Source organism: Heliangelus exortis, unplaced genomic scaffold (assembly GCF_036169615.1).
Source record: "Heliangelus exortis unplaced genomic scaffold, bHelExo1.hap1 Scaffold_99, whole genome shotgun sequence".
Classification (NCBI taxonomy): Eukaryota; Metazoa; Chordata; class Aves; order Apodiformes; family Trochilidae; genus Heliangelus; species Heliangelus exortis.
Window position 1 is genome coordinate 1 of NW_027286015.1, and position 27263 is coordinate 27263.

A 27263-nucleotide genomic window follows, 5' to 3' on the forward strand; every position below is an offset into this window, starting at 1 on the left:
TTGACCGAGCCCGGGGCCACCCACGGGGGGGGGGGGATGGGGGGGTCCCCGGGGCCACCAAACTCCGGGGGTGGCTCCTGGCAACCGCCCCCCCCCCCCCTTTGTGTCCCTCGGGGTCCTTGGGGTCCCCCCCCAGTGCTCCCAGTGCCCCCCCAGTGCTCCCAGTGCCCCCCCCAGTGCTCCCAGTGCCCCCCCGGAGGTTCTGTCCCTCCCCTCCCCCCCCCAAAGGTCACGTGTTGGGAACGTTCACTCTGGAACCCACTGATGGGGCACAGGGACCCAGTATGGACCAGTACAGACCAGTATGGTCCAGTGCAGACCAGTATGGACCAGTACACACCCCAGTATGGCCCAGTACAGACCCCAGTATGGTCCAGTACAGACAAGTGCTGCCCAGTATGGACCAGTGCTGCCCAGTGTGACCCGGTACACCCCAGTATGGCCCAGTACAGACCAGTGTGACCCTGTACTCCCCAGTATAGCTCAGTACAGACCAGTGCAACACTGTACAACCCAGTATAGCCCAGTACACACCAGTGCTGCCCAGTGTGACCCTTTACACCCCAGTACAGACCAGTGCTGACCAGTGTGACCCTGTACACCCCAGTATAGCCCAGTACAGACCAGTATCACCCTGTACACCCCAGTATGGCCCAGTACAGACCAATGTGATCCTGTACTCCCCAGTACAGCCCAGTACACACCAGTGCTGTCCAGTGTCACCCTTAACACCCCAGTACAGACCAGTACAAACCAGTGCTGACCCTGTACTCCCCAGTACAGACCAGTGCTGCCCAGTGTGACCCTGTACACCCCAGTACAGACCAGTGCTGCCCAGTGTGACCCTGTACACCCCAGTACAGACCAGTGCTGCCCAGTATAGCCCAGTGGTGCCACCCGTGGGTCTGAGCCCCCCCAGTAAAGCCCCCGACACAATCTCTGGGGTGAATGTAAACAGATTTATTGAGCCCCCCCGGAGCCCCCCCCACACCCAAGGGCTGGCGATGACGTCATGATGACGTCACCGTGACGTCACCCCCGGGGAATTACAACGATGGTGGAGGAGGGGGGGGGGGAGGGGGAACAGAATTTAGTGTCTGACTGCATGAAAGGGGGGGGGGGAGGGAAGGATAAAAATAATTAAAAGTCATTAAGAATTAATTAATCATCATCATGAAGAGTCCCCGGGGTGGGGGGAGGGGGGGGGTCACTGCTCTCCCTCCCAGCACCCATTTTTGGGTGGGTTCAAGGCACTTTTTGAGTGAGGGGTTGGCAGCGTCGCCCTCCCCAACCCCCCCCCCCCCCCCAACCACTTCGTGGGTTAATTAAGGAATTGATTAATTCTCCATTAATTAATTGGGCTGGGAAAGGGGGGGGAGAGGCCCCTGGCTGGGAATTCCACGCCCCCACCCCAGAGTTTTGTTCCCTGGCTTCATTTGGGATTTTTTTCTTTTTTCACTTTTTACCAAATCGCTCCCAATTTTCAGGGATTTTGCCGGAATTTGGGGATTTTTGGAGGTGGGGGAGGGGGTGGGGGGGGGATTGGGATTGGGGGTGGGGTTGTCCCCATTTCTTCCCCCCCCCCCTCAGCTTCTTCACCCCCTCATCAGACCCCAAACCCGTGCGGAAGATCCCAAAAATCCCAAAGAATTCACTGAAATTGCCCAAACCGGTGGCAATCGACCCAAAAAAAAAAAAAAAAAACCCCAAACACTAAAAAGGCCACGCGGGTGGGGGGTTGGGTGTCCCCACGGGCAGGACGGGCAGAGTGGGGTCACCTCACGGTTGGGGTCACCTCATCTCCAGTTGCCACGAGCCCGGAAACGTTAAAAAATAAATTACGTCAAAAAAAAAAAAAAAAACCCAAAACCGTTTTTTTTTTTTTTTTTTTTTTGGGGGGGGGGGGAAGGGGTGGAATTTGGGGTTTTTTTTTTTTTGGGGTGGGGTTTTTTTTTTTTTTAAAATTCATCGTGTCGCACCAAAGCCTCCCCAAAATCCGTGGCCTGGCTGCCCACGAAGAGGTCGTACTTCTCCACGATCTCCTCTTTGGTCAACTTCCCGTCCTGGAATTGGGGGGAAAACAGAGAAAAGGGTCCGAATTTGGGTTTTTTTGGGGGGGGAGGGGGATTTTTTGGGAGGGGGAGGGGAAGGGGGGTGACCTTGTTCTGGTCAGACTCGTAGACGAGGTGCCGGGCCTCGGCCTCGGCGTGGTCGTAGTCGGAGGGGAGGATCCAGTCCTTGGTCTCCTCTTTGTCCATCTTCCCGTCCCGGTTTTTGTCGCGGAATTCCAGGAATTGCTCCCGCTCCGTCCGCACCCACTCGGGCTCCTCCGCCTCCCCGTCCTGGCTGTACATGTCCCCTGCCGGCAGGAAAGGGCCGTGGCCACCAACGCACCACGGGGGCCACCCAGACGGGGTCGTCACCAACCCGTGGACACCATGACCCAACGGTCATCGCCAACCCGTGGGGGTCACCAACCCGTGGGGGTCACCAATTCATGGGGGTCACCAACCCGTGGGTGTCACCAAGCCATGGACACCATGACCCCACGGTCATCGCCAACCCGTGGGGGTCACCAACCCATGGGGGTCACCAACCCATGGACACCATGACCCCGTGGTCATCACCAACCCATGGGTGTCACCAACCCATGGGGGTCACCAACCCATGGACACCATGACCCCGTGGCCATCACCAACCCATGGGGGTCACCAACCCATGGACACCATGACCCAGGGTCACCATTAGGTAGGGTCAGAACCAACCCATGGATGTCACCAACCCATGGGTGTCACCAACCCATGGACACCATGACCCAGGGTCACCATTAGCCCATGGTCAGAACAAACTCATGGGTGTCACCACCCTCTGGTCACCACCACCCATGGTCATCACCTTCATGATCACCACCACCCATGGTCATCACCAATTCATGGACTCCATGACCCAGGGTCACCATCAGCTCATGGTCAGAACCAACCCATGGATGTCACCAACCCATGGATGTCACCAACCCATGGATGTCACCAACCCATGGACCAAGCCATGGTCATCACCACCCCCTGGTCACCACCACCATGGTCATCACCTCCATGATCACCACCACCCTCTGGTCATCACCAACCCATGGGTGTCACCAACCCAGGGACACCATGACCCAGGGTCACCATCAGCTCATGGTCATCACCAACCCATGGGTGTCACCAAGCCATGGTCATCACCACCCCCTGGTCACAACCAACCAATGGACACCATGACCCAGGGTCACCATCAGCCCATGGTCACCACCACCCCATGGGTGTCACCACCCCACAGTCACCACCACCCCATGGTTGTCACCACCCAATGGCTGCTACCACCCTATGGTTGCCACCACCCCATGGTTGCCACCACCCCATGGTTGCCACCACCTCACAGCCACCAACCCAAGGCCACCACTGCCCATAGTTGCTACCACCCCACGTCACCACCATGGTCACTGCCACCCATGGCCACCACCCCCCCATGACTGTCACCACCAACCCAACCCAACCCAACCCAACCCAACCCAACCCAACCCAACCAACCCATGGAGATGCCAAAGGTTCCCCAGGGCTCTGGGAGGTCCCCCCTGAGCACCCCAGGGCGTTGGGATGGAGCCTGAGAGACCCCAGGGGAGTGGGGACAGATCTGGGGTGGGGACAGATCCCAGGTGGGAGTGGGGACAGGTCCCAGGTGGGGGTGGGGACAGACAGATCCCAAGTGGGGACAGATCTGGGGTGGGGACAGATCCCAGGGGAGAGTGGGGACAGATCCCAGATGGAGGTGGGGAGAGATCTCAGGTGGGAGTGGGGACAGATCTGGGGTGGGAGTGGGGACAGGTCCAAGGTGGGGGTGGGGACAGGTCCCAGGAGGGGACAGATCTTGAGTGGGAGTGGGGACAGATCCCAGGTGGGAATTTCATGGAGATGACCCAAGCCCCAGAGCAGGACGGGAGGGGCCATGGGGCCACTGACCTATGTACTCCTCCAGGTCGATGAAGCCGTCCCCGTTCTTGTCGATGTCCTCCATGGTTTCCTGGAGCAGAAGCCACGGTGAGGGTCCCGCCCGCGGGGTCCCCGCTGCCGCCACGTCCCCGGCGGGGCCACCCACCTGCACCACGATGTCCTTCATGTAGTCGTACTCCTCGGGGTGGAGGAAGGCTGTGAACTCCTCCTTGGTGGCCGTGAGGTCCCCGTCCTTGTCGGCCATCTTGAAGCGCCGCTCGTCCCGCACCATCATCTGTTTGTAGTTGAAGCCGTCGTCGGGGTCGGGGTCATCTGGGGAGGGGAAGAGGTGGCACGGGGGGTGAGTGGGGGAGGGGGCAGAGGCCCCTGGGGCATCACTGACCCCACCTCAACCTCTTCAACCCGACCTCAACTCGGCCTTCAACCTCCTCAGCCCAACCTTCAACTGCTTCACCTCAACCTCAACCACCTCAATCCAACCCCAACCTCAACCACCTCAACCACAACCTCAACCACAACCACCTCAATCCAACCACAACCACAACCACCCCAACCACAACCTCAACCACAATCTCAACCACAACCACAACCTCAATCCAACCTCAACCACCTCAATCCAACCACAGCCATAACCACAACCTCAACCTCCTCAACCTCAACCTGAACCATCTCAATCCAACCCCAACCTCCTTAACTCAAACCTCAGGCGCCTCAATCTCCTCAACCTCAAATTAAATCCCACCTCAACCTTCTCAACCTCCACCTAAGTCCAAGCCCAACCTCAACTCAACCTCAAGCACCTCAAACTCAACCCAACCTCAACCTCCTCAAGCCAACCTTAATCTCAACCCAACCTCAAGCACCTTAACCCAACCTCCTTAACCCAACCTCAACTTCCTCAACCCAATCTCAACTTCCTAAACCCAACCCCAACCTCCTAAACCCAACCTCAACTTCCTAAACCCAACCCCAAATTTCCCAACCCAACCCAACCCCCCCTCCCAACAGCCCCCTGCACCTCAGCCCCTGGTTGTCCCCTGCCTGTGCCAGCAGGATGAAGATGAGGAGGAGGAGGTGCCAGGAGCCCTGGGACACCCCCCCCCCCACCAGCCATCCCCAGCCCCCAGACCTCAGAGGTTTTTTTTGGGCCAGGAGGGCTCAGCCTGAGCTATTTCTGGAGCAGAATGTGTAAGAGGATCCGGGGCTGTGGTGCTGGGGTGGCTTCAAAGGCTGGGCAGGAGGGGAGGGGACATCTGGGCACACAAGGCCACTCGATAAAGCCCCGGTGACAGCTCCAGATAAGCCCCAGGACGTGGCTGAGGTGGGCTCTGGGTGGCCCAGCAGAAAAAAAAGGGTGGGGGGACCCAGCCCCCGGGGCTTTGGGGTGGGGGAAATGCAGAAGAAAAGGCTCTGAGGGGGATGAGAGCCCAGCCAAGCCCTGAGGTGTCACCTGAAGTCACCTCCCGGGGATGAAGTTTCCTCATTTTGGGCTCAGTTTGGCCCCCGGGGTGAGGGAGGAGAAGTTTGGGGCTCTACAAAATGATTTCATTTCCTGGGGGTCAGCCCAGTTCGGAACTGGGGGAGCCCGGGTTCCAAAAAGGGTTAAACCCACCCAAAAAAACCCAAACCCCACTTTGGGGTTGGGTCCCTGAGTGGTTGGTGGGGGGGTGGGAACCTCGATCCAAGGAGACCCCCCCGAGCTCCAACCCCTCCTGTGGGGCTGAGGAACTGCACCCACTCCTCCCCCTTGCTGCAAGCTGAGGGGGTTGGGCTCTTTTCAAGCCTAAAATCTTCTTTTTTCTTTTTTTTTTTTTTTTTTTTTTTTCCCCAGCCTGTTTTTTCACTTCAACAAAGGAAACCTCTTGGCTGTCACCTCCCTCCTTCCCCTCCAAGATCTCAACCCTCACCCCAGCTGCTCCACCTTCAGAAAACCACCGAGAAAACCTCAAAAACCACCCTGAAAAAAAAGGAAAAAAAAAAGGAAAAAAAAAAAAAAGAAAAAAAGAAAAAAAAAAGGAAAAGAAAAAAAGGAAAAAAAAGACAAAAAAAGAAAAGAAGAGGTCACTGAGCAAAAAGCCAAAAAGCCACCTCTTGCTTTGCCAGGCTGGGCAGGGGGGGTTCCTCAGCTCCTCCCTGGGTGGGTGAGGGAAGTTCTGAACCCACCCTGGGTCTCCTGGCTGGGATCCCAAGTTCTCCAGCAGCATTTCCAGGAGGAGCTGAGGATTCCTGAAGAAGGGAGCGTGGAGTAAAGGCTGAGGAGCTGCTGGGGGTGGGCAGGCACCTCCTGCTCTGCTGCAGGAACCCTTTGCTCATCAAGGGTTTGGGCTGGAAAGAGCCCACACCCACCAGGCAGAAACCCCAAAAAGTGGGAGAAAAACTCTCCTTTTCTTCTCCACTTCTCCAGATCCTCTTCTCCCCCTCCTAGGATCACCTCTCCCACTCCTAGATCCTCCTCTCCCCCTCCTGGATCCTCTTCTCCCCCTCTTAGGATCATCTCTCCCCCTCTTAGATCCTCCTCTCCCCCTTCAGAACTCTCCTCCCCCTCCTGGATCCTTTTTCCCCCCTTCCCAGATCCCCTTCTCCCCCTCCCAGGACCTCTTCTCCCCCTCTATCATCTCTCCTCTCCCTCCTAAACCACCTCCTCCCCTCTCCCAGATTCCCTTCTCCCTCTCCCAGATTCCCTTTTCTCCCAGATTCCCTTCTCCCTCTCCCAGATCCTCTTCCCCTCTCCAGATCCTCTTCCCCTCTCCCAGATTCCCTTCTCTCTCTCCCAGATTCCCTTCTCCCTCTCCCAGATCCTCTTCCCCTCTCCAGATCCTCTTCCCCTTTCCCAGATTCCCTTCTCCCCCTCCCATGTCCCCTTCTCCCATCCCAGCTCCTTCCCTCTCCCTCCTGGGACCTCTCCTCCCTTTCCAGGATCATCCTCTCCCCCTTTTCCAAAGTTGGCTCTGAGCCTGCAGACCCCCCAGGACCTCCCCAATCCCATTCCTTAAGGAATCATTATCCAAGACCACCCCTGGGAGCTGGGGGGGGAGATGGGGTGTGGATGTTCTCCCCCCCCCTCCCATCACTTCTCCCTCTTTGAAACCAAGAGCCCGAGGGCCTCCACAGGTTCCTCTTCCAAACATTTGACTATTTTTGGAAATATTTAGTAAATCCAAGTGGATTTCATGCTTGGGAGCTGTAGCTCATCACACCATAAATGTCAGCGTGCCAGGAGGAGGAGGAGGGAGCAGCCACAGCTTCTCCAACCTCTTAACCCCAGAGGAGCTTCTTCTTCCCTGGCTCCTGGGGTTCTCCTCGGGGGTTACAACCTCCCAGCTCTGAAGTTACCTCCAGGTTACACACAGCTGGGAAGAAAAATTCCTTCTTAAATCATCTTCAGGGGTTTAGGGAGGGTGGAGGGTGCAGCCAGCCAGAAAAAAATTAAAAAAAAAAAAAAAAAAGTGGCTTGGAGAGCCCCGGGTCCCTCTGCAGACACCAAACACCACCAAGGGATGGAAAATTAAGATGTAAGGGGCAAAAAAAAAAAGCCATAAATCAGTCACAGAATCAAGGCTGGGTTGGAAGGGACCTCGGGGTCCAACCCCAAAGCCTCAGCCCTGAAGGTCTGAACCCCACCAGGGCTCATGATCAGGTTTGGAGCTGCTTTGCAGCAGAAGGAACATCAATAAAGCAGAGGCAGGAGGTTCTCCACCCAGGGCCTCTCCTTCCAGGGCTCAGGGTCCAACCCCAAAGCCTCAGCCCCGTGGGTCTAAACCCCACCAGGGCAATGATCAGGTTTGGAGCTGATTTGCAGCAGAAGGAACATCAATAAAGCAGAGTCAGGAGGTTCTCCATCCAGCCAGGGCCTCTCCTTCCAGGGCTTGGGGTTCAACCCCAAAGCCTCAGCCCTGAAGGTCTGAACCCCACCAGGGCTCATGATGAGTTTTGGAGCTGATTTGCAGCAGGAGGAACATCAATAAAGCAGAGTCAGGAGGTTCTCCAGCCAGGGCCTCTCCTTCCAAGGCTCAGCACCACCAGGACTCAACTCGGGAGCCATTTTTTTGGTTTTTTTTTGGGGGTCAGCGTTGGCTTTTTTTTTTTTTTTTTTTTTTTCGGTCTTTTTTTTTTTTTTTTTTTTGAGGGGGGAAGGGTCCGCTCTGCTTTATTGAGGAGAGAGCCCACCACCACGGGGTCAGCTCACCCCTTACCCAGGAGGGTCAGGAGGTTCTCCAGCCAGGGCCTCTCCTTCCAAGGCTCAGCATCACTGGGACTCAACTCGGGAGCCGTTTTTTTTGGGTTTTTTGGGGTCAGCGTTGGCTTTTTTTTTTTTTTTTTTTTTTTTCGGTTGTGTTTTGTTTTTTTTTTTTTTGAGGGGGGAGGGGTCCACTCTGCTTTATTGAGGAGAGAGCCCACCACCACGGGGTCAGCTCACCCCTTACCCAGGAGGGTCAGGAGGTTCTCCAGCCAGGGCCTCTCCTTCCAAGGCTCAGCACCACCGGGACTCAACTCGGGAGCCGTTTTTTTGGTTTTTTTTTTGGCTTTTTTTGGCTTTTTTTTTTTTTTTCAGTCTTTTTTTTTTTTTTTTTTTTTTGAGGGGGGAAGGGTCCGCTCTGCTTTATTGAGGAGAGAGCCCACCACCACGGGGTCAGCTCACCCCTTACCCAGGTAGGTGCCATAGGTGACGTTCCTGTACTCATCCCAGGAGATGAGGCCATCTTGGTTGGTGTCAAACTCCTGCCACTGCCGTTCCACACTCTCATACACGTATTTCTTCTGGGCCTTCTTAATCCAGGCTTTCAGCTCCCCCTCCGTCACCAACCCATCCTTATCCGTGTCTATCTTATCTACCATCACTCTACAAAAACAAAACAGGAAGGTTCAAGCCCCCCAGCCTGCTGGGCCCCCACACCTACCTAAGATGTAGCCGTAGGTGGCGTTTTTATATTCCTCCCAGGAAACCAGCCCGTCCTCATTGAGGTCGTGGCCTTTCCACTGCCGCTCTACGTCCTCGTAGATCCAACGTTTTTGGGCAAATTTGATCCAATCCTTCAGCTCCTCCACAGTCACCAACCCGTCCTTGTCCTCGTCTATTTTACTTACGATCTTGCTGTTGGGGAACGTAGAGAGACCCGGGAGAAGTTAGGAGGGGAACAAAAAAAAAAAAAGGTGGAATGGGAGGGGCTCGGGTGGCGCCGGGTGGTGGGGGTGGTGGAGGGAGTTGAGGGACATCATCATCATCATCATCATCATCAACATCACCCACATCATCACCATCATCATCATCACCATCACCAATCATTGGGATGATGATGATATCATCATCATCATCCACATCATCATCATCAACATCATCATCATCATCATCAACATCATCACCCACATCATCATCATCATCAACATCACCATCACCATCATCACCATCACCAATCATTGGGATGATGATGATCTCACCATCATCATTATCAGCATTATCATCATCATCATCATCACCATCACCAATTATTGGGATGATGATGATGACCTCATCATCAACATCAACATCACCATCATCATCATCATCATCATCATCACCCACATCATCAACATCACCATCATCATCATCATCAACAACATCATCATCATCATCATCATTACCATCAACATCACCATCATAATCATCATCATCACCATCATCACCATCACCAATCATTGGGATGATGATGATATCATCATCATCATCATCATCATCATCATCATCATCATCATCATCATCATCATCATCATCACCAATCATTGGGATGATGATGATGATCTCATCATCACCATCATCATAATCATCATCATCATCAACATCACCATCATCACCATCACCAATCATTGGGATGATGATGATCTCACCATCATCATCACAATCATCACCACCATCACCATCATCACCAATCACTGGATGATGATTATTATCTCATTATTATCTCCTGGCCAACCAGGCCCAGGAAACCCCCGTAGGGTTTGGCCACCCAAACACCCGCTCGCTCGCCCACTCTTGAGGTGCCCCAAGAAGGGTTTGGGTTGGAAGGGACCTTTGGGATCACCTGGTTCCAACCCCTCTGCTCATGGGAAGGGACATCTTGGAGTCACTGAAATGTCTGGGTTGGAGGAAGATCTTGAAGATCGTGCAGTCCAACCAACACCAAGTCCAACCAACACCAAGTCCAACCAACACCAAGTCCAACCATCACCATGTCCAACTCTTACCAAATCCAACCCCAGACCTCTCCCATCAGCCCAGATCCCTCCAACCCCCCCCAAGTTCTGGATTCTTCAGGATTAGGATTCTGGGTTGGAGAAAGACCTTTGAAGATCATCCAGTCCAACTCTTTCCAAGTCCAACCATCACCAAATCCAACCAACACCAAGTCCAACTCTTCCCAAGTCCAACTACCAGACATCTCAGACCTCTCCCACCAGCCCAGATCCCTCCAACCCCCACCAGGTTCTGGATTCTTCAGGATTAGGGTTTTGGGTCCCAAAGTGAAGATCATCCAGTCCAACTCTTCCAAGTCCAACCCCAGACCTCTCAGAGCTCTCCCACCAGCCCAGGTCCCTCCAAGCCCCCCCAGATCCCAGATTCCTCAGGGAGCAGCTGCCTCAGGAGCCCCCACGTCGGTTCAAGGCCTTGGGAAGCTCCCAGTGGTGCAGTGGGAGCCACCCGGGTGTCCTGAGCCCCAAAACCTCACCTTCCCCAGCCCCCCAAAAGCCTAAGAATTAAAAAAGGCCCCGGAAGAGAAGCTGAGGTGGGATCCCAGGAGCAGGGTTGGGAGCCCAGGAGCAGGGTTGGGAGCCCAGGAGCAGGGTTGGGATCCCAGGAGCAGGGTTGGGAGCCCAGGAGCAGGGTTGGGAGCCCAGGAGCAGGGTTGGGATCCCAGGAGCAGGGTTGGGATCCCAGGAGCAGGGTTGGGATCCCAGGAGCAGGGTTGGGAGCCCAGGAGCAGGGTTGGGAGCCCAGGAGCAGGGCTGGGAGCCCAGGAGCAGGGTTGGGATCCCAGGAGCAGGGTTGGGAGCCCAGGAGCAGGGTTGGGAGCCCAGGAGCAGGGTTGGGAGCCCAGGAGCAGGGTTGGGAGCCAACCCGCCCCGTGCCTGCTCCTCTTATTTTTAGCAGCAGCTGCGAGGAAGAGGCGGGGGGGGAGGAATGTGGGGGGGCTGCAGGGACAGGGGGGGCTGGGGAATCCTCCGGGGTTACTCTGAGGGGGGAGGAGAAGGAGGAGGAGGAGGAGGAGAAGGAGGAAGAAGAGGAAGAGGAGGAGGAGGACGAAGAAGAGGAGGAGGAGGAGGAGGAGGAAGAGCAGGAGGAGGAGGAGAAGGAGGACGAAGAAGAGGAGGAGGAGAAGGAGGAAGGAGGAGGAGGAGGAGGAAGAGCAGGAGGAGGAGGAGGACGAAGAAGAGGAGGAGGAGGAGGAAGAGCAGGAGGAGAAGGAGGAGGAGGAAGAAGAGGAGGAGGAAGAGGAGGAAGAGGTGGAGGAGGAGGAAGAAGAAGAGGAGGAGGAGGAGGAGGGGGAGGCAGGAGGAGGAAGAGGAGGAGGAGGAAGAGCAGGAGGAGGAGGAGGAAGGCCCAGGGCAAACGTTGGCCCCGGGGCACAGGGGGGAGTGCGGTGGGAAAGGGGTTGGGATGGGGTTGGGATGGGGTTGGGATGGGATTGGGATGGGGTTGGTTGGGGTTGGGATGGGGTTGGTTGGGGTTGGGATGGGGTTTTCCTCTTGGCAGGAGGTTGGGAGGTGAAACCCAAGAGGGGTTTCAGGAAGTTGGGGTTGGGAATCACCCCCAGGGGAGCAGCCAAAGCTCCCAAAGAGCCTGAAGGGGAAAAAAGGGGAAAAAAAAAGCAAAAAAAAAGCACCACCCCATCCAGGCCCTGGTGGGATGAGCTGTGCAGAGCTTTCCCAGCAATATCCCAAATATTCCCTCTTTTTGGGGTTATGGGTCTCAGTGGGTGCTGAGAGACCCCAGCTCTGCCTCTCCTCCTCCTCCTCTTTGGGTTTTTTGGCCTCTGCTCTTTTGTTTTCTGCAATTTTTTGGTGCCTTCAATTGTTTGGTGAAATTTTTTGTTCAATTTTTTCTCCCATTTTTTTTCTCCTTTCCACTCTTTTCTCCTTCATATTTTTCTCTTTTAAATTCTTCTGATTTTTTTCTCTTTTACAGCTTTCCCTCCTTTACATTTTTCCCTCTGTTACATTTTTGCCCCTTTACATTTTTTTCTCTTTTAAAACTTTTTGCTCCTCTGGTTTTGCCCCTTTAAAATTTTTGCTCCTTTAAAATTCTGCTCTTTTGATCTTTCTGCTCCTTTCAGCTTTTTGCTCCTCTGATTTTTTACTCCTTTATTTTTTTTCCTTTACATTTTTTGCTCCTTGTATTTTTTCTCTTTTTAATTTTTTACTCCTTTACATTTTATCTCCTTTACACTTTTTTCTCTTTACAATTTTTTGCTCCTTTATATTTTTGCCTCCTTTCAATTTCTCTTTTAAACTTTTCTCTCCAATTTTTGGTCCTTTAAACTTTTTGCTCCTTCAATTTTTTTCTTCCTTTACATTTTTTTCTCCTCTTTTCCTCCTTTACATTTTTTCCTCCTTTACAGTTTTTCCTCCTCTTTTCCTTTACATTTTTTCCTCCTCTTTTCCTCCTTTTTTTCCTCCTCTACATTTTTTCCTCCTCTTTTCCTCCTTTAATTTTTTTCACCTTTACATTTTTTCCTCCTCTTTTCCTCCTTTAATTTTTTCCTCCTCTTTTCCTCCTTTAATTTTTTCCTCCTTTAATTTTTTCCTCCTCTTTTCCTCCTTTAGTTTTTTTCTCCTTTACATTTTTTCCTCCTCTTTTCCTCCTTTAATTTTTTCCTCCTTTAATTTTTTTCCTCCTCTTTTCCTCCTTTAATTTTTTCCTCCTTTAATTTTTTCCTCCTCTTTTCCTCCTTTAATTTTTTTCCTCCTCTTTTCCTCCTTTAATTTTTTCCCCCTTTAATTTTTTCCTCCTCTTTTCCTCCTTTAATTTTTTCCTCTTTTCCTCCTTTAATTTTTTTCCTCCTCTTTTCCTCCTTTAATTTTTTCCTCCTCTTTTCCTCCTTTAATTTTTTTCCTCCTCTACATTTTTCCTCTTTTCCTCCTTTAATTTTTTTCTCCTTTACATTTTTTCCTCCTCTTTTCCTCCTTTACCTTTTTTCCTCCTTCACATTTTCCCCCCCTCTTTTCCTCTACTTTTTCCTCCTCTACTCCTCCTTTACATTTCCCCCTCCTTTACACTTTCTCATTCTTTTAACCTTTTACACTTTAACCTTTTTGCTTTCAAATTTTTTGCTTCCAGATTTTTGGCCCCTCTCCATTTTTTTTTTTTTTTCCTTTACCATTTCCCACTCCTTTCCCCCCCCCATTTTTTTTTTTTTTTTCCCCTTTCCATCCCTCCTTCCCAGCAGGAGCAGCAGGAGCTCTGTGCAGCAGAGGGTTAATGAGGGAGCAGCTGTTAATTGCCTTTGGGGAAGGTTCCAGCTCCTCCCATGGCTCTGGGGCTGAGTTCCAAAGCCAGGGCAGGAACCACAAAACCCAGGGGTTGGAATTCTGAGCCACAAGAATCATCACTTGGTCAGGAAAGGCAGCGGGGAGGGGACTGCTCAGAAAATGAATGAAAAATAATAATAATAATAATAATAAAAAAAAAGAAAAAAAGAAGTGGGTGATGTCAGGGGCTCAGTGGAAAGTCTGAGCAGCCCCTGGCTGCTGCCAGCAGATAACAAAAGGACTGAACAATGGAATTACCAACACCAGAGAGGGGGTGGAGAGGCCCCCCCTGCACCCACCTGCTCCTCCTCACCAGGGAGACCCCCCCCTAAAAAAAAAAAAAAAAAAAAATCCCTCTCCATTTTCATGGGGTTTAGCAGTTTTCACCAAGGGGGAACTCCAGGGGGCAGGGAGTGAGGGGGGGAAGTGGGGGGCAAGGAGCAAGCAGGGGGGAGGAGGCAGCAAAGAGGGAGCACTGAGAGGTTTTTGTATCAAAAAAAACAGAAAAATGGACAAAGCTGGAACATTTAGGGGAAATTTGGACCATGGGGATCTTGAGGAGCATCCCAAGAGCAAGACCAAGATCATCAGGGTGGGGCAAAGACCAGGCAGGAGGAGGCAGAAAAGAGGCAAAGAGGCAGAAAAAAGGCAGCAGCACCAGCTTTCTGCCTCTAAAACCAAACAAAATGGACAAAATTGCAGCATTTTTGGGCAATTTGGAGCATGAGGAACATCCCAAGACCAAGCTCACCAGGGTTGAGGCAAAGACCAGCCAGGCAGAGGAGGCAGAAAAGAGGCAAAGAGACAGAAAAGAGGCAGCAGCACCAGCTTTCTGCCTCCAAAACCAAAGAAAATGGACAAAACTGCAGCATTTTTGGGCAATTTGGGCCATGAGGATCTTGAGGAGCATCCCAAGAGCAAGACCAAGCTCATCAGGGTGAGAAAAAGACCAGCCAGGCAGGAGGAGGCAGAAAAGAGGCAAAGAGACAGAAAAAAGGCAGCAGCACCAGCTTTCTGACTCTAAAACCAAACAAAATTGACAAAACTGAAGCTTTTTTGGGCAATTTGGAGGATGAGGAGCATCCCAAGAGCAAGACCAAGCTCACCAGGGTGAGGCCAAGCTCCAAGCTGGGGGGCAAAGCCCATCCAGGGGTGAAGAGGCAGCACCCCCAACTTTTTGTCTCCAAAAACCAGGAAAGCAGACAAAGCTGGAACATTTAGGGGAAATTTGGGCCATGGGGATCTTGAGGAGCATCCCAAGAGCAAGGTCACCAGGGTGGGGCAAACACCAGGCAGGAGGAGGCAGAAAAGAGGCAAAGAGGCAGAAAAGAGGCAGCAGCACCAGCTTTCTGCCTCCAAAACCAAACAAAATTGACAAAACTGCAGCATTTTTTGGCAATTTGGAGGATGAGGAGCATCCCAAGAGCAAGACCAAGCTCACCAGGGTTGAGGCAAAGACCAGCCAGGAAGGAGGAGGCAGAAAAGAGGCAAAGAGGCAGAAAAGAGGCAGCACCACCAGCTTTCTGCCTCTAAAACCAAACAAAATTGACAAAACTGAAGCTTTTTTGGGCAATTTGGAGGATGAGGAGCATCCCAAGAGCAAGACCAAGCTCACCAGGGTGAGGCCAAGCTCCAAGCTGGGGGGCAAAGCCCATCCAGAGGGGAAGAGACAGAAAAGAGGCAGCAGCACCAGGTTTTTGTCCCCCAAAAAACCAGAAACAAGGAGAAAGCTGAAGGGTTAATGGGCATTTGCCCCACGGACACCTCGAGGAAGATCCCAAGGGAGAGCCCGAGATCAGCAGGGAGTTGCCAGGTGGGGGATTCATCCCTCAAAACTCCCCAAAAAGCCTCTCAAAAGTCTCCCAAAACCTTTTTTAAAACTCTCCAAAACTCCTGCAGAGCCTCTGAAAAATGCCTGGTGGGGGCTGGACCTGAGCTTTAAGCCTTCCTAAGCCCGAGGAGAACAACTGTGACAGCAGCTGCTGCCGGGGAGCCCACAGGTGGCCAAGAGCTGAGGCAAATGTTCCAATTCTCAGGAGATTTTCTGTTTTTGCCAACTCCAGCAGCTGCTCCTCGAGCAGGGAGGAGAAGGTGGCAGGAATCTGGCAGAGAACGAGGGGCCGCGGGGCGGGTTGGAGCGCGGCGAAGGGAAAAGGGGTTGGGGTTGGGGGTGGTGTCAGGTTGGGGAGGGTTGGGTGCTGAGGTCACTCCGTGGGGACCTCGTGGGCTGAGAGCAAGGTCCCCAGAAGTCTGGCACCTAAATGTGGGTTGTTGGGTAAGTTTTGGGTGAGAAAAATGAGGTTTTGGGGTCTACCTGAAGGGCATCGAGGAGATGTTGGCGGCCAAGATGACCCCAACCCCATTTTTTTTGTCATTTTTGGGGAGGGTTTGGTGCTGAGGTCACTCCGTGGGGACCTTGTGGGCTGAGAGCAAGGTCCCCAGAAGTTTGGCACCTAAATGTGGGTTGTTGGGTAAGTTTTGGGTGAGAAAAATGAGGTTTTGGGGGTCTACGGAGATGTCGGCGGCCAACATGACCCCGACCCTGTTATTTTTGTCATTTTTGGGGAGGGTTTGGTGCTGAGGTCACTCCGTGGGGACCTTGAGGGATGAGAGCAAGGTCCCCAGAAGTTTGTCACCTCAATTTGTGCTGCTGGATGTGTTTTAGATGAGAAAAATGAGGTTTTGGGGTCTACGGAGATGTTGGCGGCCAACACGACCCCATCCCCGTTATTTTTGTCATTTTTGGGAGGGTTTGGTGCTGAGGTCACTCCGTGGGGACCTTGAGGGATGAGAGCAAGGTCCCCAGAAGTCTGGCACCTAAATGTGGGTTGTTGGGTAAGTTTTGGGTGAGAAAAATGAGGTTTTGGGGGTCTACGGAGATGTCGGTGGAAAAGATGACCCCAACCCCGTTATTTTTGTCATTTTTGGGGAGGATTTGGTGCTGAGGTCACTCCGTGGGGACCTTGAGGGATGAGAGCAAGGTCCCCAGAAGTCTGTCACCTAAATGTGGGTTGTTGGGTAAGTTTTGGGTGAGAAAAATGAGGTTTTGGGGTCTACCTGAAGGGCATCGAGGAGATGTTGGCGGCCAAGATGACCCCAACCCCGTTATTTTTGTCATTTTTGGGGAGGGTTTGGTGCTGAGAAAGGACTCAATAATGACCCTGTGGGCTGAGAGCAAGGACTCCAGAAGTTTGTCACCTAAATTTACACTGCTGAATATCTTTTTGATGAAAAAAATGAGGTTTTGGAGGTCTACGGAGATGTCGGCGGCCAACACGACCCCAACCCCATTTTTTTTGTCATTTTTGGAAGGGTTTGGTGCTGAGGTCACTCCGTGGGGACCTTGAGGGCTGAGAGCAAGGTCCCCAGAAGTCTGGCACCTAAATGTGGGTTGTTGGGTAAGTTTTGGGTGAGAAAAATGAGGTTTTGGGGGTCTACGGAGATGCCGGCGGCCAAGACGACCCCAACCCCATTATTTTTATCATTTTTGGGGAGGATTTGGTGCTGAGGTCACTCCGTGGGGACCTTGAGGGATGAGAGCAAGGTCCCCAGAAGTTTGTCACCTCAATTTGTGCTGCTGGATGTGTTTTAGATGAGAAAAATGAGGTTTTGGGGTCTACCTGAAGGGCATCGAGGAGGTGTTGGCGGCCAACATGACCCCAACCCCGTTATTTTTGTCATTTTTGGGGAGGATTTGGTGCTGAGGTCACTCCGTGGGGACCTTGAGGGATGAGAGCAAGATCTCCAGAAGTCTGTCCCCTCAATTTATGTCACTGTGTATCTTTTATATGGGAAAAATGAGGTTTTGAGGGACAGGGAAAGATCAAGATGTTGGCGGCCAATGCAACGCCAGCGCCGTGGGGTTTTTTGTCATTTTTGGGGAGGATTTGGTGCTGAGATCACTCAGTGGGGACTTCATGGGCTGAGAGCAAGGTCCCCAGAAGTCTGTCACCTAAATTGGTGTCACTGGATATTTTTGAGATAAAAAACCATGAGGTTTTGACGGAGAGGGGAAGATGGAGGAGATGTTGGCGGCCAACACGTCAACCTTGTGCTTTTTTGGTCATTGTTGGTGAGGATTTGGTGCTGAGATCACTCAGTGGAGACTTTATGGGCTGAGCAAGGTCCCCAGAACTCTGTCACCTAATTTATGTTGCTGGATGTTTTTTAGATGAGAAAAATGAGGTTTTGAGGGGAAGGGGAAAATCAAGAAGGTGTTGGCGGCCAACACGACGTCAACCACGTATTTTTTTTTGGGGAGGGTTTGGTGCTGAGGAAGACTCAGTGATGACCTTGTGGGCTGAGAGCAAGGTCTCCAGAAGTCCTTCACCTCAATTTGTGTCACTGGATATATTTTAGACAAAAAACCATGAGGTTTTGAGGGAGAGGGGAAGATCAAGGAGATGTTGGTGGCCAAGACAACGTCAACCCCATTTTTTGGTCATTGTTGGTGAGGATTTGGTGCTGAGATCACTCAATGATGACCTTGAGGGCTGAGAGCAAGGTGCCCAGAAGTCCTCCACCTCAATTTAGGTCACTGTGTATCTTTTAGATGGGAAAAATGAGGTTTTGAGGGAGAGGGAAAGATCAAGGAGATGTTGGCGGCCAACACAACACCAGCGCCGTGGTTTTCTGTCATTTTTGGGGAGGATTTGGTGCTGAGATCACTCAGTGGTGACCTTGATGGCAGAGAGCAAGGTCCCCAGAAGTTTATCACCTCAATTTGTGCTGCTGGTTAGACTTTAGATGAGAAAAATGAGGTTTTGAGGGACAAGGGAAGATCAAGGAGATGTTGGCGGCCAAGACGACGTCAACCCCGTTATTTTTGTCATTTTTGGTGAGGTTTGGTGCTGAGGTCACTCAATGATGACCTTGAGGGCTGAGAGCAAGGTCTCCAGAAGTCTGGCACCTCAATTTGTGTCACTGGATATTTTTTAGATGAGAAAAATGAGGTTTTGAGGGAGAGGGGAAGATGGAGGAGATGTTGGTGGCCAACACGTCAACCCTGTATTTTTTTGGTCATTTTTGATGAGGATTTGGTGCTGAGATCACCCAGTGGAGACTTTATGGGCTGAGCAAGGTCCCCAGAACTCTGTCACCTAATTTATGTTGCTGGATGTTTTTTAGATGAGAAAAATGAGGTTTTGAGGGGAAGGGGAAAATCAAGAAGGTGTTGGCGGCCAACACGACGTCAACCACGTATTTTTTTGTCATTTTTGGGGAGGGTTTGGTGCTGAGGAAGACTCAATGATGACCTTGTGGGCTGAGAGCAAGGTCTCCAGAAGTTTATCACCTACATTTCTGTCAGTGTGTATCTTTTAGATGAGAAAAATGAGGTTTTGAGGGACAGGGAAAGATCAAGATGTTGGCGGCCAACACAACGCCAGCACCGTGGGGTTTTTGTCATTTTTGGGGAGGATTTGGTGCTGAGGAAGACTCAGTGATGACCTTGAGGGCTGAGAGCAAGGTCCCCAGAAGTCCTTCACCTCAATTTAGGTCACTGTGTATCTTTTAGATGGGAAAAATGAGGTTTTGAGGGAGAGGGGAAGATCAAGGAGATGTTGGCAGCCAACACAACACCAGCGCCGTGGGTTTTTTTTCCTTTCTGGGGAGGGTTTGGTGCTGAGATCACTCAATGATGACCTTGAGGGCTGAGAGCAAGGTCCCCAGAAGTCCTTCACCTCAATTTAGGTCACTGTGTATCTTTTAGATGGGAAAAATGAGGTTTTGAGGGAGAAGGAAAGATCAAGGAGACGCCGGTATCCAACGCGCCCCCGCGTGCGTTTCCCCAGAAGGAAGGAATAGGGGGGGGATGGGAGTGCCAGGGGGTGGCCCTACAGGGGGGTGTTGGTTGCCCCTTACCCCAGCCTCTCCTTGCTCTCCTCTGGGGTGAGCTGGTCGAAGGTTTTGGCCTCCTCAGCCCCCAGGAAGGCGTCGTGGTCGTAGTCGAAGCTCTGGGCGTCGTCGTGGGGTTTGTCGCTGAGCTGGGGGTCGTGGTGCACCCGGTCCTTCCGCTCCGTGGGTTTGGGGGAGATGCAGAGCACGGAGAGGGAGAGGCAGAGGAGGAGCTGGGGGGTGCTCATGGTGTGGCCCTGACGCCCCTGAAGGACGAGAGGCAGAGAGGGGAAAGGGAAATGAGGAGCTGGAACCAACCCCGGTGCCGCGGGAGGGCGGGAAAAACAACCCGGCGAGTCCCGTGGGGAAACGGGGAGGAAAGGGTTAATCCGGGGTGTGGGGAGGGGGATCCGGGGGGAAAAAAGGGAAATAAATGGGGGCTGGCAGGGGTGGATGGAAAAGGAATGGGATTTGTAAGGGTTAAATGGTGAGTTAATGGGGTTTGGAGGAGGAAAAAGGGGTTGATGGGGGTTGTCGGGGGAAAAAATGGAATTGGTGTGGGTTATCGGGGAAAAATGAGGAAACAACGTGGGTTATCAGGGATAAAGCCTCAATTAATGGGATTTATCTGAGGAAAAAATGGATTAATGTTGAGTATCAGAGAAGAAAAGAGGAATTGATGTGGATTATCAGAGGAAAATGATGAAATAATGTGATTTACCATAGAAGAAAAAAGTATTAATGTGGATTGTCAGAGAAAAAAAGTTGAATTAATGTGGAGTATCAGAAAAAAATGATGAAATAATGTGGGGTATCAGGGATAAATCCTGAATTAATGGGATTTATCTGAGGAAAAAATGGATTACTGTAGAGTATCAGAGCAGAAAAGAGAAATTAATGTGGATTATCAGAGGAAAATGAGCAAATAATGTGGGTTATCAGGGATAAATCACATTAATTGAGGATTTATCAGAGAAAAAATGGATTAATGTGGATTATCAGAGGAAAATGATGAAATAATGTGGGTTATCAGGGCTAAATCCTCAATTAATGGGATTTATCTGAGGAAAAAATGGATTTATGTTGAGTATCAGAGCAGAAAAGAGGAATTAATGTGGATTATCAGAGGAAAATGATGAAATAATGTGATTTATCTGAGAAGAAAAATGTATTAATGTGGATTGTCAGAGAAAAAAAGTTGAATTAATGTGGAGTATCAGAGGAAAATGATGAAATAATGTGGGGTATCAGGGATAAATCCTGAATTAATGGGATTTATCAGAGAAAAAAATGGATTAACGTTGAGTATCAGAGAAGAAAAGAGGAATTAATGTGGATTGTCAGAAAAAAATGATGAAATAATGTGGGTTATCGGGGATAAATCACATTAATTGAGGATTTATCAGAGAAAAAATGGATTAATGTGGATTGTCAGAGGAAAATGAGGAAATAATGTGGATTATCAGGGATAAATCCTGAATTAATGGGATTTATCAGAGAAAAAAATGGATTAATGTTGAGTATCAGAGAAGAAAAGAGGAATTAATGTGGATTATCAGAGGAAAATGATGAAATAATGTGGGTTATCAGGGATAAAGCCTCAATTAGTGGGATTTATCAGGGCAAAATGATGAAATAGTGGGATTTATCAGAGAACAAATGGACTAATGTAGAGTATCAGAGGAGAGAAGTTGAATTAATGTGGATTATCAGAGGAAAATGATGAACTAATGTGGGTTATTGGGGATAAATCACATTAATTGAGGATTTATCAGAGAAAAAATGGATTAATGTGGATTGTCAGAGCAAAATGAGGAAATAATGTGGATTATCAGGGAAAAAAATTAATGAATGTGGATTATCTGGGCAACATGATGGATTCACGTGGATTAGAAAAGCAAAATAGTGGAATAATGTGGATTATGAGGGCAAAAATCTGAATTAATGTGAATTTAAAGGGCAAAAAACTGAATTAATTTGGATCACCTGGGCAAAATGATGGATTAATAGTGATTATCAGGATAAAATGTTTGATTAATGTGGATTATAAAAGCAAAATGATGGATTAATGTGGATTTTGAGGGCAAAAACCTGAATTAATGTGAATTTAAAGTGCAAAAAACTGTATAAATGTGGATTATCTGGGCAAAATGATGGATTAATGTGGATTATGAGGGCAAAAATCTGAATTAATGTGAATTTAAAGGGAAAAAACTGTATTAATTTTGATCACACAGGCAAAATGATGGATTAATGTGGATTATAAAAGCAAATTTTTGGATTAATGTGGATTTTGAGGGCAAAAACCCAAATTAATGTGAATTTAAAGGGAAAAAACCTGAATTAATTTTGATCACCCGGGCAAAATGATGAATTAATTTGGATTATAAAAGCAAGAAGGTGGATTAATGTGGATTATAAACCCAAATTTTTTAATTATTTGGATTTTGAGAGCAAAAACATGAATTAATGTGAATCTAAAGGGAAAAAACCTGAATTAATTTTGATCACCCGGGCAAAATAATGGATTAATTTGGATTATGAGGGCAAAAATCTGAATTAATGTGAATTTAAAGGACAAAAAAATGATTTAATTTTGATCACATAGGCAAAATGATGGATTAATGTGGATTATAAAAGCAAATTTTTGGATTAATGTGGATTTTAAGGGCAAAAACCCAAATTAATGTGAATCTAAAGGGAAAAAACCTGAATTAATTTTGATCACCTGGGCAAAATGATGGATTAATGTGGATTATGAGGGCAAAAATCTGAATTAATGTGAATTTAAAGGGAAAAAACTGTATTAATTTTGATCACCCGGGCAAAATGATGGATTAATTTGGATTATAAAAGCAAGAAGGTGGATTAATGTGGATTATAAACCCAAATTTTTTAATTATTCGGATTTTGAGAGCAAAAACATGAATTAATGTGAATCTAAAGGGAAAAAACCTGAATTAATTTTGATCACATAGGCAAAATGATGGATTAATTTGGATTATAAGGGAAAAAATCTGAATTAATGTGAATTTAAAGGGCAAAATCTGAATTAATGTGAATTTAAAGGGAAAAAACTGAATTAATTTTGATCACCCGGGCAAAATGATGGATTAATGTGGATTATAAAAGCAAATTTTTGGATTAATGTGGATTTTAAGGGCAAAAACCCAAATTAATGTGAATCTAAAGGGAAAAAACCTGAATTAATTTTGATCACCCGGGCAAAATGATGCATTAATTTGGATTATAAGGGAAAAAATCTGAATTAATGTGAATTTAAAGGGAAAAAAACTGTATTAATTTTGATCACCTGGGCAAAATAATGGATTAATTTGGATTATGAGGGTAAAAATCTGAATTAATGTGAATTTAAAGGGAAAAAAACTGTATTAATTTTGATCACCTGGGCAAAATAATGGATTAATTTGGATTATGAGGGTAAAAATCTGAATTAATGTGAATTTAAAGGGTAAAAAAATGATTTAATTTTGATCACCCGGGCAAAATGATGGATTAATTTGGATTATGAGGGTAAAAATCTGAATTAATGTGAATTTAAAGGGAAAAAACTGAATTAATTTTGATCACCCGGGCAAAATGATGGATTAATGTGGATTATAAACCCAAATTTTTGGATTAATTTGGATTTTGAGGGCAAAAACCTGAATTAATGTGAATTTAAAGGGTGTAAAGGGAAGGGGTGTGGATTATCAGGGCAAAACCCCTTGAATTAACCCCAATTATCAGGGGGAAAAAAGGAGAAATAATGAAGAGCTGAATTTCTAGGGCCAAGGGGGCATCAATCCAAGAAAAAAATTAGGATGGGGCCAAAATTCCCTTTCCTGAAGGTGCTGCCCCCAAAATCCCCAAAACCACAGGAGCTGCAGTGCCCAAGAGGCAGGAAAACACCACCCCCCCCAAACTATTAATTAGGGAAATTAATTAGGATTTGAATTAATTTGAATTAATTGAATTTAATTTGAATTGATTTAATTTAATTTGAATTGGTTTAAATTAGCAGAGAGGTTTCCTCAGGCTTCCCCGTTGCCTCCCTGCAGACAGAGACCTGAAAAAAGGGCCTGAAAATGGAATTTTTTTTTCCCTCCAGAGTGGTTCAAGGGAGTGAAAGGAGCAACAGGAGGAAGGGAGGGGGGAGATGAATACAAATAAAATAAATAAAATTAAATTAAATTGAAAAATGAAATAAAATAAAATAAGATAAAATAAAATAAAATAAAATAACAAAATAAGACATAACAAAATAAGACATAACAAAATAATAAAACAAAATAATAAAACAAAATAATAAAACAAAATAATAAAACAAAATAATAAAACAAAATAATAAAACAAAATAATAAAACAAAATAATAAAACAAAATAATAAAACAAAATAATAAAACAAAATAATAAAACAAAATAATAAAACAAAATAATAAAACAAAATAATAAAACAAAATAAAAGAAAATAAAAGAAAATAAAAGAAAATAAAAGAAAATAAAAGAAAATAAAAGAAAATAAAAGAAAAATAAAACAAAATAGAAGAAAATAAAAGAAAATAAAAGAAAATAAAAGAAAATAAAAGAAAATAAAAGAAAATAAAAGAAAATAAAAGAAAATAAAAGAAAATTAAAACAAAATAAAACAAAATAAAATTAAAAAAATAAACCAAAATAAACCAAAATAAGATAAATCAAAATAAAATAAACCAAAATAAACCAAAATAAGATAAAATAAAATAAAAACTTTAAAAAATAAAATAAAACAAATAAACCAAAGCAAAATAGAAAAACAAAACATAATAAAACACAATGAAATAAAAAATAAAATAAATAAAATAAAAAACCAAAATCAAAACCAAAATCAAATTAAAAAAACCCAAAAGAAAATAAACCAAACCAAACCACACCAAACCAAACTAAATAAATACCGATACTAAATAAAGAATATTTTACAAATCAGATTAAAGGAAAGAGGAGTGAGGTGCCCGGAGGTGAGGGTTTGACTGGAATGGGGAAAATAATAAAAAAAAAGGAATATTTGGGCAGCAGAGTGGGAGCAGCAGGGGGGGGGGAGGGGCTGCTCCGAGCTGAGTTTTATCCCCAAAAGAGGTGAAAAAAGTTGGAATTGGGGTCAGGGCTGGCAGGGAAAGAGTCAAAAATGATGTCAGAGCTCTGGGAGGGTCCTGAGGAGGGGAAAAAAAAGGGGAAAAAGGGAAAAAAAAAAAAAGGGAAAGGGGGTGGGAATTGGGGGCTGGTGCAGGAGCCATTTGGGGATTAATTACCCCAAAAAAAAAAAAAAAAAAGGGAATTTTTTTGGGATAATCGACGGATAAATCCCATTTTCCATCATTTTGAGAAGGATTTGAGGAGAAATCTGCAGAATTCCAGCCCGGGAAAGGAGCTGAAGGGTTGAGACCCCTGTGGGGGGGGTTGGGTGCTCCCTGAAAAATGGGAAAAAATGAAAAAAAAAACCTCAAAAATGTAAATTTTTTGATTCCCATCCAGCTCTGATGCAACCCTGGGACACGTGGAAAAAATTCCAAGCCCAGGAGCTGGGAAATTTCCCAATTTTTTCCTGGAATTTCAGCTCCAAGGTGTTGGGAAAGGGGGAAAAGGGATGGGGAGACCCCAAAGAGGCCCCAAAGAGGGGGGGGTTTGGGGGAGGTGCTGCTGGGGGGGGTTGGGAAAAGCTCCCCCAGATCCCAGAATTCCTGGGAATTTGCTCCTGGGGCCCCAAAATTTGGGGAAATTCACCTGGTTTGGAGGGAAAAAAAAAAAAAAAAGCAGGTTTGGGGCTGTTCCCAAAGCCCAAAGGTTCAGGGAAGGAGGGAAAAGGGGGAAATCCTAAAAAATTCCCAGGGAATTGGGCAGAGGGGAAGAATTCCTGGGAATTGGGGTCACCCCAAAGGTCACCTCGGGGAGGAAGTTGGGATTTGGGGTGGGTTTGGGGAGAAAATGGTGGGAAATTGGGGATTTTGGGTGGTTTGGGGAGAAAATTATGGGAAATTGAGGATTTTGGGTGGGTTTGGGGAGAAAAGATGGGAAATTTTGGATTTTGGGTGTTTTAGAGAGATATTGATGGGAAAATTAGGATTTTGGGTGGGTTTAGAGATATTGATGGAGAATTTGGGATTTTGGGTGGGTTTGGGGAGAAAATGATGGGAAATTGGGGATTTTGGTTGGATTTGGGAAGATATTGATGGGGAATTTTGGGATTTTGGGTGGGTTTAGAGATATTGATGGGGAAATTTGGGATTTTGGGTGGATTTGGAGAAATATTGATGGGAAATTTGGGATTTTGGGTGGGTTTGGGGAGAAAATGATGGGAAATTGGGGATTTTGGTTGGATTTGGGGAGATACTGATGAGGAGTTTTGGGATTTTGGGTGGGTTTGGAGAAATATTGATGGGAAATTTGGGATTTTGGGTGGGTTTGGGGAGATATTGAGGAAAAAGATTCGGATTCTGGTTGGGTTTGCAGGATATTGATGGAGGATTTGGGATTTTGCTTGAATTTGGAGAGATATTGATGGGGAATTTGGGATTCTGGGTGGGATTGGAGAGATATTGATGGGAAAGTTGGGATTTTGGTTGTTTTTTGAGAGATAATGATGGGGAATTTGGGATTCTGGTTGAGTTTAGAGAGACATTGATGGGGAAATTTGGGATTCTGGTTGGATTTGGAGAGGTATTGATGGGGAATTTGGGATTTTGGGTGGGTTTGGGGAGATATTGATGGAGGATTTGGGATTTTGGGTGGGGTTTTAGAGATATTCATGGGGGAATTCAGGATTTTGGTTGGATTTGGAGAGATATTGATGGGGATTTTAGGATTCTGGGTGGGATTGGAGAGATATTGATGGGGAAATTGGGATTTTGGTTGGTTTTGGAGAGATTTTGATGAGGGAATTCCAGATTCTGGTTGGATTTGGAGAGATACTGATGGGGAAGTTGGGATTTTGGTTGGGTTTACAGAGATACTGATGGAGAATTTGGGATTCTGGTTGGGTTTGCAGGATATTGCTGGGGAATTTGGGATTCTGGCTGCTTTTGGAAGGCTGTCCACGGAGGAAGCCGAGATTCCCGTTGTTTTCCCAGCAGTGCTGAGGGGGGAAGCTGGAACTCAGCACCAGGCTGGGTTTGGGGGGGACAATCCCGGCAGATCCCTTGGGAAAGGGATCCAGAAACTCCTTGGGAAGGAGCCTGCCCAGACAGAACCCCCCGGGCACCTCCATCCCCCCAGAACCGGGGGATTTGTCCCGTTCGGGGCTTTCCGGGGGCTTCATCCCCAGGCCAGGAGCCCCCGGGCCGCCCCTCAGGTGGAACCGGAGGGGATTCGGAGCCAGAGCTCGGGGCTGGGTTGGGTGCTGGGTCCCCTCCTGCCCCCCCCAGGGGTCACTCCCGAGCCCTCCCCGCTGGGCTGCGGGGATTTTACCGCAAGCCCCGGGGGGGAAGCGGCGATTTCTGCCCCAGCGCCGCCGCTCACCGGGGGCTCTCGGGAACCCGAAGCCCGGGACCGGCGTTCAAGCTCCCCGAAGAGGCCCAGAGCGCTGGGGTGACCCCCCCAACCCCTCCAGTCCCCTCAGGGACCCCCAAACGCTTCTCCCGCCGCTCCCCCCCCCCCCCGCTCCGAGCCCCCGGTTGCCATGGCGACCAGGCCCGGTGCCTCAGAGAGCCGCTGCCAGGCTGCGGAGCGGCACCGGCCGCTTCCCCCCGTTTCCCCGGGGCCTCCCCTCGATCCCCGGAGCCCTCCCCGCCGCTCCGGGCCCTCCGGTTCCCCTCGGTTTCCCCCGGTTCCCCCCCGGTTCCCGCAGCCTCACCGGGAGCCGCCGCCGCTCGCCCGCTCGCCTCAGCAGCTCGCCCGACCGGAAGTCGGCGCGGCGCCACGCCGCACGGCCCCCCGCGCGCCCGGAGCGACAGCCAATCAGAACGCGGC

The 27263-nt window shown here is 48.6% G+C and overlaps 1 protein-coding gene across 2 annotated transcripts; it reads right to left on the reverse strand.

Annotated features, from left to right (window-relative positions):
• Positions 1 to 1941: 1941 nt before the first annotated feature.
• Positions 1942 to 27263, reverse strand: CALU (calumenin). 2 transcript variants are annotated; one of them, XM_071732856.1, is made up of 7 exons: positions 27148 to 27263; positions 19350 to 19588; positions 8633 to 8826; positions 4132 to 4298; positions 3996 to 4056; positions 2160 to 2359; positions 1942 to 2063 (listed from the first exon to the last, which is right to left on the reverse strand). In XM_071732856.1, the coding sequence occupies exons 2-7, from the start codon at positions 19568 to 19570 to the stop codon at positions 1959 to 1961; spliced, it is 948 nt and encodes a 315-aa protein (XP_071588957.1). In that variant the 5' UTR covers positions 19571 to 19588; positions 27148 to 27263; the 3' UTR covers positions 1942 to 1958. The 2 variants fall into 2 exon arrangements, with proteins under 2 accessions (XP_071588957.1, XP_071588958.1); XM_071732857.1 differs by lacking the exon at positions 8633 to 8826 and adding an exon at positions 8885 to 9078.